Source organism: Callorhinchus milii, unplaced genomic scaffold (genome assembly GCF_018977255.1).
Source record: "Callorhinchus milii isolate IMCB2004 unplaced genomic scaffold, IMCB_Cmil_1.0 Scaffold5, whole genome shotgun sequence".
Taxonomy (NCBI): Eukaryota; Metazoa; Chordata; class Chondrichthyes; order Chimaeriformes; family Callorhinchidae; genus Callorhinchus; species Callorhinchus milii.
Genome location: NW_024704746.1, coordinates 24154 through 37947, shown reverse-complemented (window position 1 = coordinate 37947; position 13794 = coordinate 24154). Strand labels below are relative to the sequence as shown.

Sequence of the window (13794 nt, the reverse complement as noted above, 5' to 3'; positions counted from 1 at the left end):
GAGGTGATGAAGGTATGAACAAGAGTTTCAGGGGCCTGAGGTGTGAGGTAGTGGCGGAGTCGGGTGATGTTACAGAAGTGAGGGAGGCATTCCAGGTCATGGCTTGAATGTGGGGAAGAAATGACAGTTGAGGATTGAACAAGACCCCCAGGTTCCTGACTGCTGGTGAGTTGAAGTGTGCCACCATGGAGGTTGATGCTGCCAGAGCCTGAGGTGCTGAGGCGCTGGCGTGAGCCAATCAGGAGGGCCTCAGTCTTGTTCACATTCAACTGTAGGACGTTTGCCCTCATCCAGGACTTGATGTCCGACAGACAGTCTGTCAGGACAGCAGTGGTCCTGAGGGTGGAGGCAGAAAGATAAGAGTTGGGTGTCATCCGCATATATGTGGAAGTTGACCCCCATGTCTGCAGATGATGTCACCAAGGGGGAGCATGTAGATATTAAAGAGGAGACAAGGGCAGAGCCCTGGGGGACCCCAGACATGACAGTGTGGGGGCTGGAGGAGGAACTATTAGAGGCAATAAAGTGGAAATGGTGAGACAGATAGGAATCGAACCAGGCAAGAGCAGGTCTGCGAAGATTAAGTAAAGAGGAAGATTATTTCTACAAAAATAAATAACTGTAACTTGTTCCCTCATATCATATACCAGGATTCCAAGCTGTTTATGAGTAGTTAGTATTTTGGGGGCAGTTTGCTAGTTTAATCCTAGTTTTTTTTAAAGTTTTGGATACACTGTACATTAAATGTACAGGTTTAGAATATTCAACATTAAGTGTCTACAGGGACTGAGTCGTTCAGCCAAGTCAAATGAGAGCCCATGCGATGCAATTAATAACCTAGATCTGCCTGAATTCTGTTTGCAATAAAAGTTAAGCAATTTAAAGACCACTTACTCCAATGATTCCTGATCTACAGTAGTTCTGCTTCAAGATCGATTGAAGTAATTCACTGAGGCTGCCATAATTTGCAAACAAATTATCTCCACCCATAGGTAAAATTCCTCCAATTTCAAAATAACCAAAGCTGTTCAAATAACATATTTAAAGAAAGCAGGCTTGGCATCAATGTGTTGCTACGAGCAAATTAGCAGATTAAAAGATTGTAGATGGTTGACAAAAGAACATTTAAAATCAGTGTAAATTAATTAAAGTACTTGTTACATAAGATGTGCCAAAGCAAGGTTGAAGAAAGCGTCATTCATAGATGATGATCTTAGACCATAAGATGTAGGAGCAGGAGTAAGCCATTTGGCCCCTCGAACCTGCCCTCCAATTTAATAAAATCATGGGTGATCTTCTAACCTAATTCCATTTAACCGTATCCTCATATCTCTTAATCCCTCTATCCTTTAGAAATCCACCTCAGTCTTGAATATGCTCAAGGACTGAGCATCCACAGCCTTCTGGGATAGAGAATTCCACAAATTCACCACCCTCTGAATGAAGAAATGTTTCCTCAACTCAACTCGAGAATACAGACCTAGTTTACTCACCCTCTCCTCATGGGTCAACCACCTCATCCCAGGAACCAACCTAGTGAATCTAAGCTGCACCCCCCTCTATGTCCTTTCTTAAATAATGAGACCAAAACTGCACACAATATTCTAGATTAGCCTTCCTAATTGCTTGCTGTACCTACAGACTAACTCTTTGTGACTGGTGTGCAAGGACACCCAAATCCCTCTGAACACTAACATTACTTAGTCTCTCCACCTCTAGAAAATAATCTGCTTTTCTATTTTTACTACTTAGGTGAATAACTTCACACTTCACCACGTTATACTCCATCTGCCACCTTCTTGCCCACTCACCTAGCCTGTTTATTTCCCTTTGCATTCTTCATGTGTCATCCTCACAGCTTACTCCCCCACCTATCTTCGTATCGTCCGCAAATTTAGATATGTTAAGTTCTATTTCCTCACCTAAATCATTGATATAGTTTGTAAATAACCGAGGCCCAGCACTGATCCTTGTGGCACTCCACTAGTCACATCCCGCCAATCTGAGAAGAACCCATTTATCCCTACTCTCTGTTTATCCGCTCTCCTATCCATGCTAATATATTACCTTTAATTCCATGGGCTCTAATCATGCAACAGCCTTTTACGTGGCACAATATAGTAGCACAATATGCTGATTTTCCAAGGGATCAAATATTGCATTGTATAAAATATTCCTGAGGAGGCTACCTAATGTCTTTCTTGGAATAGAAACACTTTAGCAAATGAATAAACATAGGATAGTAACATCTTTGAACAAGGATGACACACTATTAAGATGCAATTTCAGTGACTGGGTGTTGACCTCTCTCTCCAACAATAGATCTAAAGTTGTCATAATTTTTCTTAGTAGTTTTGAAGAAACTTATAACAAAGTTTCAATTATACATACACCAAAAAGGAATATAGTTGGTCACAATGTGCACAAGACATTTTAATAATAATCCTTTGATATATCATGGAGTCCTGTAGCTCAGTGGTTAGAGCACTCGCTTTGCAAGTGAGAGACCTGAGTTCAATTCCAGGCAGAGGGCGAAACCTTGGGCAAGTTTCCTTACTCCACACAGAGCCTAATAATAGTCCCTCCAAAACCAAAAACAATAATAAATTGGTCATTTTCAATCTACGACTGTTTGTGGGACATTGCTGTGCGCAATTGGCTGCCGCGTTCGCCCACAAATATACAGTCAATTCACTTTACAATGTGTTCTGTGAAGCGCTTTGGGACATCCCCTCCCGACGTGAAAAGTGCTATATCAAATGCAAGGATTATTATTATTATAACACCTTTCCTCTCGATAGGACATCTCAAAGAACCTCATAGGATTTATAGTGCAAATCATGTCTTCATTCATTTCATCCCTACCTCCCTGACATGCTTATACCCTACTCATCAATTGGCACCAGCCTCCTGCAAGTCTCTTGAGCACTCCACTTCACTATCGGCTGCCGTGCCTTCAGCCAAAACTTGCACCACTCCAATCCAGTGCTGGGGGTGTCAGAGGTGCCATCTTTCAGATGAGACGGTAAAACTGAGGTCCTGTCTGCCTTTTCGGGTGGACGTTACAGTTGCCATGGCACCATTGAAAAGTGAAGGGAGTTTCCCCCGGTGTCCTGGCCAACATTCCCCAAATAAAATTGCTCACTCACTTCATGGTTGTTTGTGGGACATTGCTGTGTGCAATTGTACTGCCGCATTCCCCTAGAAATACAGAGTCACTCCATTTCACAGTAAAGTTCAGTGCCTTGGGTCTCGTCTTGACATCAAAGACACTCTATGAATGCAAATTGTTGTTGTAAATCCAGTGAAGTAATTTGAGAGTTTCAACGATATGATATGGCACGATATAATAATAATAATAATAATCCTTGCATTTGATATAGCGCTTTTCACGTCAGGAGGACGTCCCAAAGCGCTTCACAGAACACACTGTAAAGTGAATTGACTGTATATTTGTGGGCGAACGCGGCAGCCAATTGCGCACAACAATGTCCCACAAACAGTCGTACATTGAAAATGACCAATTTAATTATTGTTTTGGGTTTTTGGAGGGATTATTATTAGGCTCTGTGTGGAGTAAGGAAACTTGCCCAAGGTTTCGCCCTCTGCCTGGAATTGAACTCAGGTCTCTCACCTGCAAAGCGAGTGCTCTAACCACTGAGCTACAGGACTCCGGAATGCATATGGAATGCAAAGTTGATTACTATTATTATAATTTCCTGTTGGAAGATAGCTCACCAATTTCCTTCTTTGCTATTCTGAATTTAGTGCCAAGAGGTTGTCAGATCTATTCCACAGAAGCTTTCTAATTTAGATGCTACAGCTTGCAGGTACAATACTACGATCAACAGCAAGTACTTATTATCAGCAAAAGCATTTTTTTTGGTGTCTGACGGATTTCTGACACATGGAAACCTATCACCATGCTTAAGAGTATCCAAACCAAGCTGAGATTTCCATATAACCCAGCTACACAGGGAAATCCCAGAGATAGGGTTTTGTTAGAATGAAAAAGCACACTTTGAATGAAAAAAAATGTATCATGTTTACCTAATTCGGGAAAGTACTAAGCGCATGATGGCAAGAGCCAAGGTGTGGGTTGGGGTAACTGCTGGAGTCCAACCAGCTAAACTTGCACAGCATACTATTGATATTGCTGACAAGTAAGCTTTCCCACTGCTTGTCCAGCTAGAACCACCCTATCTGTTAGGGCTGTGGCTTGTAGGGTTAACAGGAGCTGAGTATGATGACTCTCTAACCCCAGTGTTGGAAGGAAGGCTGTCCTTCCAAGTCTTGCCGATGAGCCAGGCTGGGCTGTGCTGTCATCAGCAGTGAGAGTGCTGGAATACTGCAGACCTGCCTGGCTCAGGAACCGGACTGGAGACCGTCACACAGGGCTCGCTCAATTCCGACATTGCATTGCCAGGAATGTCACCTTGAAGCCACTTCAGCTCCAAGGAGACTCCTCCACCTGCCCCCCCCCACACACACACCCCACCCCAGGAGACTAGTCACGAGGCATTATTGGCAAAAAGACAGAAATAGATCTTAAGTTGCAGTGTGTATACCCAACTGCACTTTGAATGAGAACACTGAATGCAACAATGTATTACATGCTACCTGAATAATTTAAATTATAACTAATTAAACTTACAAAGTTGTCTGAAATAACAAATTGCTTGTTCAATTTGTTAGCCGGCATACTTTGTTTTTTCGCATAGTTCCTTTTGAATATATCTGTTTCTGGCACAAATAGATAGCAGAAGAATCAACCTGTAGATTCCATTGATCATATTAATTTAGTAATTTAGTAATCAGATAAGAGGAGAATTTTTATAGAAGTGGACATGTTTTTTCACTGTTAAGTGTTCTAGCAATTCAGGTAAGAAATGGTGAAACTCCTCAGGCTAACGTTGGCAAAAGAACCAGAATTCCCATTGCTGATCACAATCCATTGATTGTCTGAATATACATGACAGGAAGGATTCAATTCCAAAAAATTGGTCACTCCATCCATGACCTTTTGTGGGACGCTGCTGTGTGCAAATTGTTGCCACGTTTCACCCACAAAATATAGTCAATCCATTTTAAAGTTTATTTCATGAAGTGCTTTGAGACATCTCAATGTGATGAGATGCCAAAATTATTATTATTATTACATTTGCATGGATATGCACGTACATGATTAGGTTTCACTGCGATTACACCCACAGCAATACCTCCAACTCTTACCAAACTCCCAAATAAATAGTCATTGGTCAAGGCACTAGACCAAAAAGGCACTATAGGTCAGGGAGCAGCTCAAGTGAATAAGTCATCCACTCGAGTTGTGTGGGCTTCCTGCAGGGTAGTGAGGATAGCCACTGGGAGGGGCCAGAGCCAAGGACACCAAGGTCACCACGCTTCACCCCCCCACCACGGAATACAGACACCAGTTGTCATTTGAAATCTGACAGGCGCAAATTTGAGCCCTCATTGGGTGGCACGAACCAGAATCTTTCTACGAGCTTCCTGGTGGGCAACACAGTATGAAATCTCTGAGAGCATAAGATTGTACTAAACAAACTCACAAATTAAAAGTAAAAACATCTGCATGCAATATATGTTATTTCCCCACATAACAAAGATGAAATACAAAGGTTCCTACTTTAACCACCCACAGAAATCAAAATAAAATTAAAATGCTATATTGTTAGCACTGATCCCTGATTGGAAGAAGCAGTATGTGATTGACAACCACAATTGTGAGCTACCCATCAAAACATCTCGTTGCATTAAACTCATAAAACTTTCATTTTATAGAAAAAAAACAAATAATAATCTTTGCGTTTGATATAGCTCTTTAGCACATCTTTGAGATGTCTCAAAGCGCTTACAGAATATACTGTGAAGTGAATTGACTGCATACTTTGTGGGTGAAATGCAGCAGCCAATTGTGCACAGCAGCGTCCCACAAAGTCGTGGATTGAGTGACCAATTTATAATTTTTTTGAAGGAATAATTACCCCCAGAAAAGCAATCCACCAATCGACTAACAATTTCTACTTACTGAGGGGTGCTATATAAACGCAAGTTGTTGTTGTCAGTGGGAAGGGTGCATGTTCAAGCTACGGACAAGATGATGCTCAATGCTCACTCACATTTCATGCTGAGCAGTGAATTTGTGATACCCGACATCCACCTTGTAAGGGCTCAAACCCGCACTTGTTGGATGTGAAATGACCAACTAATGGGGAAGGTAAGCGGGGACTCCTTGGAGCTGAACTGGCTCCAAGATGACATGTTTGGCAGTGGAATGTCAGAAATCAAGCTCAACCACTGTGAGCGGTCTCAGCAGTCAGTTCCTGGGTCAAGTGGGTCCGCAGTTCTCCGGGGCACTACTGATGACAGTACAGCCAGCCTAGCTTATCGGGCAGTTACTGAGGACAGGGACTTGTCCCACTCAGCTCCCATTAACTCTGCGAGCCAAAGCCCTAATAGGTAGGGTGGTCTTAGCTGGACAGGCAGTGGGAAAGCTTGCGAGGCAGTGTCTTTAATATCATGCTACGCAGTTTTAACTGGTTATAGACTCCAGCAATACCCCAACCTATAATTTGCGGCCCCCAAGCCTTGCTGCTTGCTAACTGCGCCAATACTTTCCAGAATTAGTAGACCAGGGTGAGAGTGTGCATTCCGTTCCAATAAACATCTATGGAATTTCCATGTATAGATGGGATGCATGAAACTCTCAGTTTGGTTTGGATACTCTTAAGTATGTTATCTGCATGCATCTATCACCCGGATTACCAAAATCAAACCATTATTGGAGGCAAGAAGATGTTGCACTACGTGACAATGCATTGCCATTCTTACACATGTTTAAAAAAGTCATGGGATGTACCCCCAATCCTTGCCTCAAAGAACTGGATAATTTCACCCACACAATGTTCAGTCAATTCACTTTACAGTGTATTCTGTGAAGCTCTTTGAGCTGCTCAAACACGTGATAAGGATTACATATATCAAATGCAAGGATTATTATTATCATAATTAGCAATTGCAGTTTAGACTCGGCAAATTCCAGAGGCAGCATAATACTTTAAAATTACAACAACAACTTCCATTTATATAGCACCCCTCATGCAGGGTAGCATCCCAGAGAGCTTGACAGTGACAGTGCACAATGCCAAGCCTTGGGAGGTGACCGCAGGCATAGTAGGAAGGCACGACCTGAAGACTGAAAAGGAACGGAGAGAGGAGAGGGAGTTGGGTGACCAGCAGTTGGGTGGGGAGTGGGTCAAGGCAGCAGATGGTGGGCTTCATCTGAGAGATGGTGGCCAAGAGGGAGGTGGGAGTTATCGGGACAAAGGAGTGTATGGGGAGGAGTGGTAGGGGCCATGGCGGAAGAAGTGGGTGGTGTAGATGTCTGGGGGATGGGGAAGGGGATGTAGGGGAGGAGAATGCAGCCAAGCGGATGTTTTCAATCTTTGATATAAAGCAGTCTGGGACCACTTTGCATTCAGCGTTAAGAGGAGGATGGAGGCAGGTTGGGAGGGTTCATGAAAGAGCTGGTGGATGGTGGAGAACAGTGCCTTTGGGTTGTTTTTGGCCTCCAAAATGGTTTTGGAGTAAAAGGTAGTTTGGGCTGCGAGAGGGTGAGGCAATAGTTGCGGAGATCCTCGAGCCACAGCTGGCGGTGCATTGTGAGGCTGGATTTTATGCCATCTGCGCTCAAGGGTCCAGGTTTTAGTTTAGAGGGAGTGGAGGTGACTCTTAAACACGGGGAGTGAGTAGATTACCTTTAAATCATCGACCATTTTAAACCAATGCAGCAGCCTGGTCATTGACAGACTAACATTCTGTTCAATAACAAATTGGGAGAGCAGCTCTTCAAGGCCAGTTTTGAATTGAATACCTGTAGACTGCTGCACATGAAGACTTTGCACATGTGCCAAGTAGACAAACAAAACTACAGTCTTAGTCTGACAAGGCATCCTCATTAAACGTGAAAATAAAGATAAAATTAATTTACCTCAAATGTCTTTATAAAAATGTTTCCTATATAGATCAGAATCTGCTCATCAAAACATTGAAATGTCATTTCTCATTATTTGCATTCTGTTTGGAAGGGCAAGTCTGGGCAGGAAGAGAGTCACAGAAACACAAAGTTCAATTGGAAAGTGAAAAGTCACGTGTAAAAAAACAAAGCATTACTTTGGTACTTTGAGCCTAAAATCTGAAAACAGATTTAAATGGACTGAGTGGCTTTAAACGGGCAAAATACCTATTGTGACATTCACTTTGATTCTGTAAAATATTGTGCCAACAGCATGTTGAATGTCAATAAATTCAGGACCTTATCCTAGTCTGCAACCTTATGGTCAGTGTGGTAGTGTCCTTTTAGTTTGTTTCTGAAGAAACCTTGGTACCACAGCACATGGACAGATTAATTCCTTGACTCCAGGACCACTGCGGATGACACCCAACTCTACCTCTGCCTCCACCCTTGACTCCAGGACCATTGCTGTCCTGACAGACTGTCTGTCAGACATCAAGTCCTGGATGAGAGTGAACTTTCTTCAGTTGAACATCAACAAGACCGAGGTTCCTGATTGGCTCCCGTCAGCACCTCCTCACCTCAGGCGCTGACAGCATCACCATCTCTGGCCGCACACTCCACCTCACTAACCCAGTCCGGAACCTTGGACCCTCAACTATCCTTTCTACCCCACATCTGTGCCATGACCCGCTCTGCCTTCCCCACCTCCGCAACCTCACCCGGCTCTGCCACTGTCTCACACCGCAGGCCCCCGAGACCCTCATACACGCCTTTATTACATCGAGGTTCGACTCTGCACCCACCCGCTGAATCTCCATCCCTGCCCTCCACCCTCCCCCACCCAGACCCTCAGCTCAGGTCCGTAACTGTCCAGCGCCTTGGGACGTCCTCCCGACATGAAAGACGCTATACAAATGTAATTTTGCTGCTGTTGTTATTGTATGTAGAATTATAATCGTTTGAAATTATTAGCCTATTAGGCACACCTAGCAAGGGTAGTTAAATAGTTACGGTCAGATTCCAAGATTGTATGATTGATTATGAGATGCGTCTGTATTCAAAGAAACAAATGCTTCTCACGTCCAAAACTAATTAACATTGAATATACCTCATTAACGATATGGAATGTATACAAACACAAAAATTTAAATTCCACACACAGTGTGGGACAAGTACATGTTTATTTCTATGCTCGTCGCAGACCGCCCCTGTGAAATATTTGAACTATTCTATATTTATTCTCAGTTCACAAACCTAACCACCTACTTTAGTATTTGAATGAAGATATTTACAAGCTGAATGAAAATGCAGAACACATGACCAAATATGCAATAAAATGACAGATATGCAAGTTTTTACCAAAATCACTATGACCAATGTTCTCCTGAAATCTCTTTATACCGCCAGCCTTGATGCTGGTTCGCATCTTGGAAGGTAACCAATACTGCACCTTCCACAAACTGGAAGACACCCAAGAAAGTAACTAAGATTTGCAAATCAGCCTTCAACCTGAGCAAGCACCTGGTTACTTTTTTCGTCAAAGATATTTATTCAAACTTCCCACAGAGGATGCCTAGCAAAATACTCTCCCTCATTGGTCTACGTCAGTATATTACAAACGGATACAACTGGAAGTACCCTTTCCTATGTAACTTGAACATTTCCACATTAATTTCCTCTTCACTCTCACTTCCTTCACATAAATACAATTCTAATCAAGGAAAAATTAAAATTCTTAAGAGATATGCTAATTACATATATTAATATCCTATTACCTAAACTGACTCACAGTATTTCTTAATGAATACATGGAATAATTTGGGGGAGAATCATGCAATATTGGTCACTTATGGTACAACTGGTCCGTCACACAGATGCTTTTCAATCCAGCTGTCGAGCTTTGACAATAAAATGCTTTCAGCTCCATTGAAAGCTCAATTAATAAAGTTCACTCCCAATAAGGAAGCACCCAATGCAAAATATTACTTTGTCATGGTTTCTAAATATGAATGATGCAATTGTTAAATGTAAATGTTTACATCAAACCAGAAATATATTTCCATAGACCAAATGCAGCATGTCACAAATAAATGTTAATATACTTACCATTTTTTTTAATGGGATTTCACATTGAGTCACACAGAGCCAGAGGGTTTCAGGTTAAATCCCTGATGTGGGCTGAATTAATTGCTATCAGACGACGGTGGTAGAATTTACATAGATACCTCGATGGAAAGGAGAGTAAAGGACCCAGAGGCCCATCAACTTTCCTCCTGGGAGGTTGTTACAACTGGGATTAGAAGCAGTGGCTAAGAAGCAAAACAATCAGCCGCGGTTGCCTCTCTGGATTGCTGTCCAGCCTCTCCTTCTACAACTTGCTTTTGTGTGGACAACAGGTGAGAATGGCATCAGTCTCAAGTGTGATGTCACACTGTCCTCACTGATAGATTGGGCACAAATATGAATTGATATTAAGCAAGATAACGGAAAATATAAATCCTTTGAACCATACAGTAGCATTTTTAGGAGTGAAGAGAGGAACTAATAATACTTACATTTGATGTAGCACCTCATCACGTCTTCGAGACATCTAAAAGCACTTCTCAGAATATACTTCAAAGTGTATTGACTGTAAATTTTGTGAGCAAAACGCGGCAGCCAATTGTGCACAGTAGTGTCCCAGAAACAGTCTTGGATTGAGTGACCAAATTATTATTTTTTTTTTGAAAGGTTTGTTACCCACGGAAAAGCGATCTGCCAATTGACTAATAACCAGGTTCCTACTTACTGCAAGGTAAAATACTACATTGCCAGAAACTGCCACCTTCCAGGTATGCTCAAAAGTTAAAATTGCAGCACCATGGACATTAGGACTGTAAAATCCCAGTTAAAGCAATAAAAATTATATTAAGAACATATATCGTCATTTGTAATAAACAGGATTTCATTTCTAAAATGTATTTCTAATTTACTGTAAACATTTACATTAAAGGCTGCAGAACATAGGGATAGAGCCCAAAACAAAATAATATTTTGTAAACACAAACATGGAAATTACAACATACAGCACTAATATAAACATTGTACTATACCTCAGTGTTACCACTAGAAATTTAGTAAAATGTAACAATGGTCAGGTAAAACTAAAGACCACTTCTATTTGAAGATTGAATTCAGTACTGCTAGTTGTAGATTTTCTCCTTTGAATCATGGGTTGGATCTGGAGATTTTTGAACTCTGTAATGTAACATCAGGATTATGTACTAGCGTAGCAGTAAGCAAGAGGTGACATGCCTGGCAATGGAATGTCAGAATCGAGCCAGCCCTAGTATGATGGTCTCTAGTTCGGTTCCTGAGTTAGGCAAGTTCGGAGTACTCTAGGGCACTGCTGATGACTGCACAGCCTGGCTCATCAGCAGTTCCTGGAAGGGCAGACCAGTCACTGGGGGGAGGGAGTCATCACACTCAACTCCCGTTAACCCTGCAAGCCAAAGCCCGAACGGTGGGGTGGCCTATCTGGACAAGCAGCGGGAAAGTTTGTTGGACAGCAATATCAATGCCAAGCTATCTGGTTTTAGCTAATTAAACTCCAGCAGTTACCCCAATGCACACTCTGGGGTCCCCAAGCCTTAGTTCTTGCCAACCTGTGCCTAATACTCTCTGGAATTAGGTATACAGAATGTGTTCCTCCAGAGAGAGTGCATTCCATTCCAACAATCTAACTCTGGGATTTCCATGTGTTGGTGGGATCCATAAAAATCTTAGCTTGGTTTGGATACTCTTAAACATGTGATGGGTTTCCGCACGTGTCAGACACCCGACTGACCAACAAAATGGTGATGAATTAAAAATATGAAACAACAAGTTCATCACAGAATAAAGTATGTTCCTCAAATGCTATCGGACAATGATTCAAATCCATCAATGTGGGGCAACTGGTGCAGTGATTTTCCACAACTGATAAATCAGGGATTGAAATTTAGGAGTCTGTATTGATTGGATTGTTTACATGCCAAAACTGAGCAACGATCAAACCACAATATTTGTAGAACTGTTTACTGTACAAGAAACTAAAACCAAGAAATTGCTGAAAGCGAATTTCTTGCTCTCAGATCAGCGGCGGGTGGGGGGGAAGAGAGAGGGGCACAGAGATTATAAGAGGTAATGTGTCATCATCCACAGATGAACTGTACTCCCAGTCTGTGGATGACTTTTGTCGGTGTTTTTCTCTGTGATGATGACTAAGCCGCTGCTTTCAACTCATAAACTGTTGACTGTCGAGGGTTTTCTTTCTTTTTTAAAAAAAACGAGCGGTGTTGGTTTTATTATTGAAACCCGCGAGAGAGAGAGAGAGAGAGAGAGACAATAGAGAAAATTCCAGTCAAACCTATGAACCAAAACAAAAATAATTTGTGTTCCTCCACTCCAACCTTTCTCTCTCTCTCCCTCCCTCCGCCCTCACACTCACACCATCTCACAGTAAAATGGCAGGAATGAGCGAGTAGCCTTAACAGCCCGACACCCCCGGGAATCACTGCGGTCACACAAACCCGGGGACATGACAGGAGCGGCCCGGGGCCGCGCCGCGCCGCACCGCACCGCACCGAGCCGCCGCCGCCCGACACAGGAGGCAATGGCGGGGGAGAGACACGGGGCAAAAGAGGCCCGAGGAGGGCAGGGACAGGGGGCGGAGGGGAGGACACACAGAAAGGCTTTTAAATGGTAAAGATCGCACCTGAAAATCAGCGAGAATCATCTCCCGGTCCATGGCCGCCATTGTGCTGTCTGTGCAGTGGCCCCGGCGGCGGGGGGAGGGGCGGGGGCGGGGCCGGGGGGGGGGAGAGGCCGCTAAGGCCTCGTGGAGCTCTCCCTGGAAATAAAAACAACCTGAGACCCGGGGGGAGGGGGTGACGGCAGCCCCGGCCCCGCCCGCCAGGCCCGCCCGGGTGTGTGTGAGGCCGGGGCGGGGCGGGGCGGGGCGGGGGGTCAGGCCGGGCCGGGCCGGGGGTCCGGGGGCCGGGGGTCGGGTCGGGCTGTTTTTGCTGGTCACGGTGTCGCAAAGGGAAACAGAAGCCGCCTTTACGGCAGGTTTAACACGTGACCCCCTCCCGGCAGTCAGTCTGTCTGTCAGTCAGTCTGAGCCGCGGTGAGTGCACAGCCCCGACATAGCGCTCAGTACATAGTGTACACAGCGGCCTGTACCCCCCTCAGCCCCCACCCCCCCTCACCCCCCCACCCCCCTCAGCCCCCCCCTCACCCCCCCACCCCCCTCACCCCCCCCCCCCCCCTCAGCCCCCCCTCAGCCCCCCCACACCCCCCCTCACACCCCCCACACCCCCAACCCCCCACCCCTCACACCCCCTCACACCCTCACCCCCCCACCCCTCACACCCCCCACCCCTCACACCCCCCACACCCCCCCCCCACACCCCTCACACCCCCCTCACCCCCCCTCACCCCCCTCACACCCCCTCAACCCCCCCTCACACCCCCCACCCCCTCACCCCCCCCACCCCCCTCAGCCCCCCCCCTCAGCCCCCCCCCCCCCCCCCCTCACCCCCCCCACCCCCCCCCCTCAGCCCCCCCAACACCCCCTCACACCCCCACCCCCCCCCCCCCCCTCACACCCCCTCACACCCACTAACACCCCCTCACACCCCCTCACACCCCCACACCCCCTACCCCCCTCCACACCCCCCTCCACCCCTCACCCCCCCCCCCCTCAACCCCCCTCACACCCCCCCCCCCACCCCCCC

At 45.0% G+C, this 13794-nt stretch overlaps 1 protein-coding gene across 1 annotated transcript in view; it reads right to left on the bottom strand.

The window, feature by feature from the left end:
• faf1 (Fas (TNFRSF6) associated factor 1) overlaps positions 1-12835 on the bottom strand; it is a 113884-nt gene extending 101049 nt beyond the window's left edge. The window contains exon 1 of the mRNA XM_042334861.1: positions 12774-12835. Within this exon, the coding sequence (XP_042190795.1) occupies positions 12774-12815 (42 nt within the window). The 5' untranslated portion in view covers positions 12816-12835. The remainder of the gene's footprint in view (positions 1-12773) is intronic.
• Positions 12836-13794: the final 959 nt, after the last annotated feature.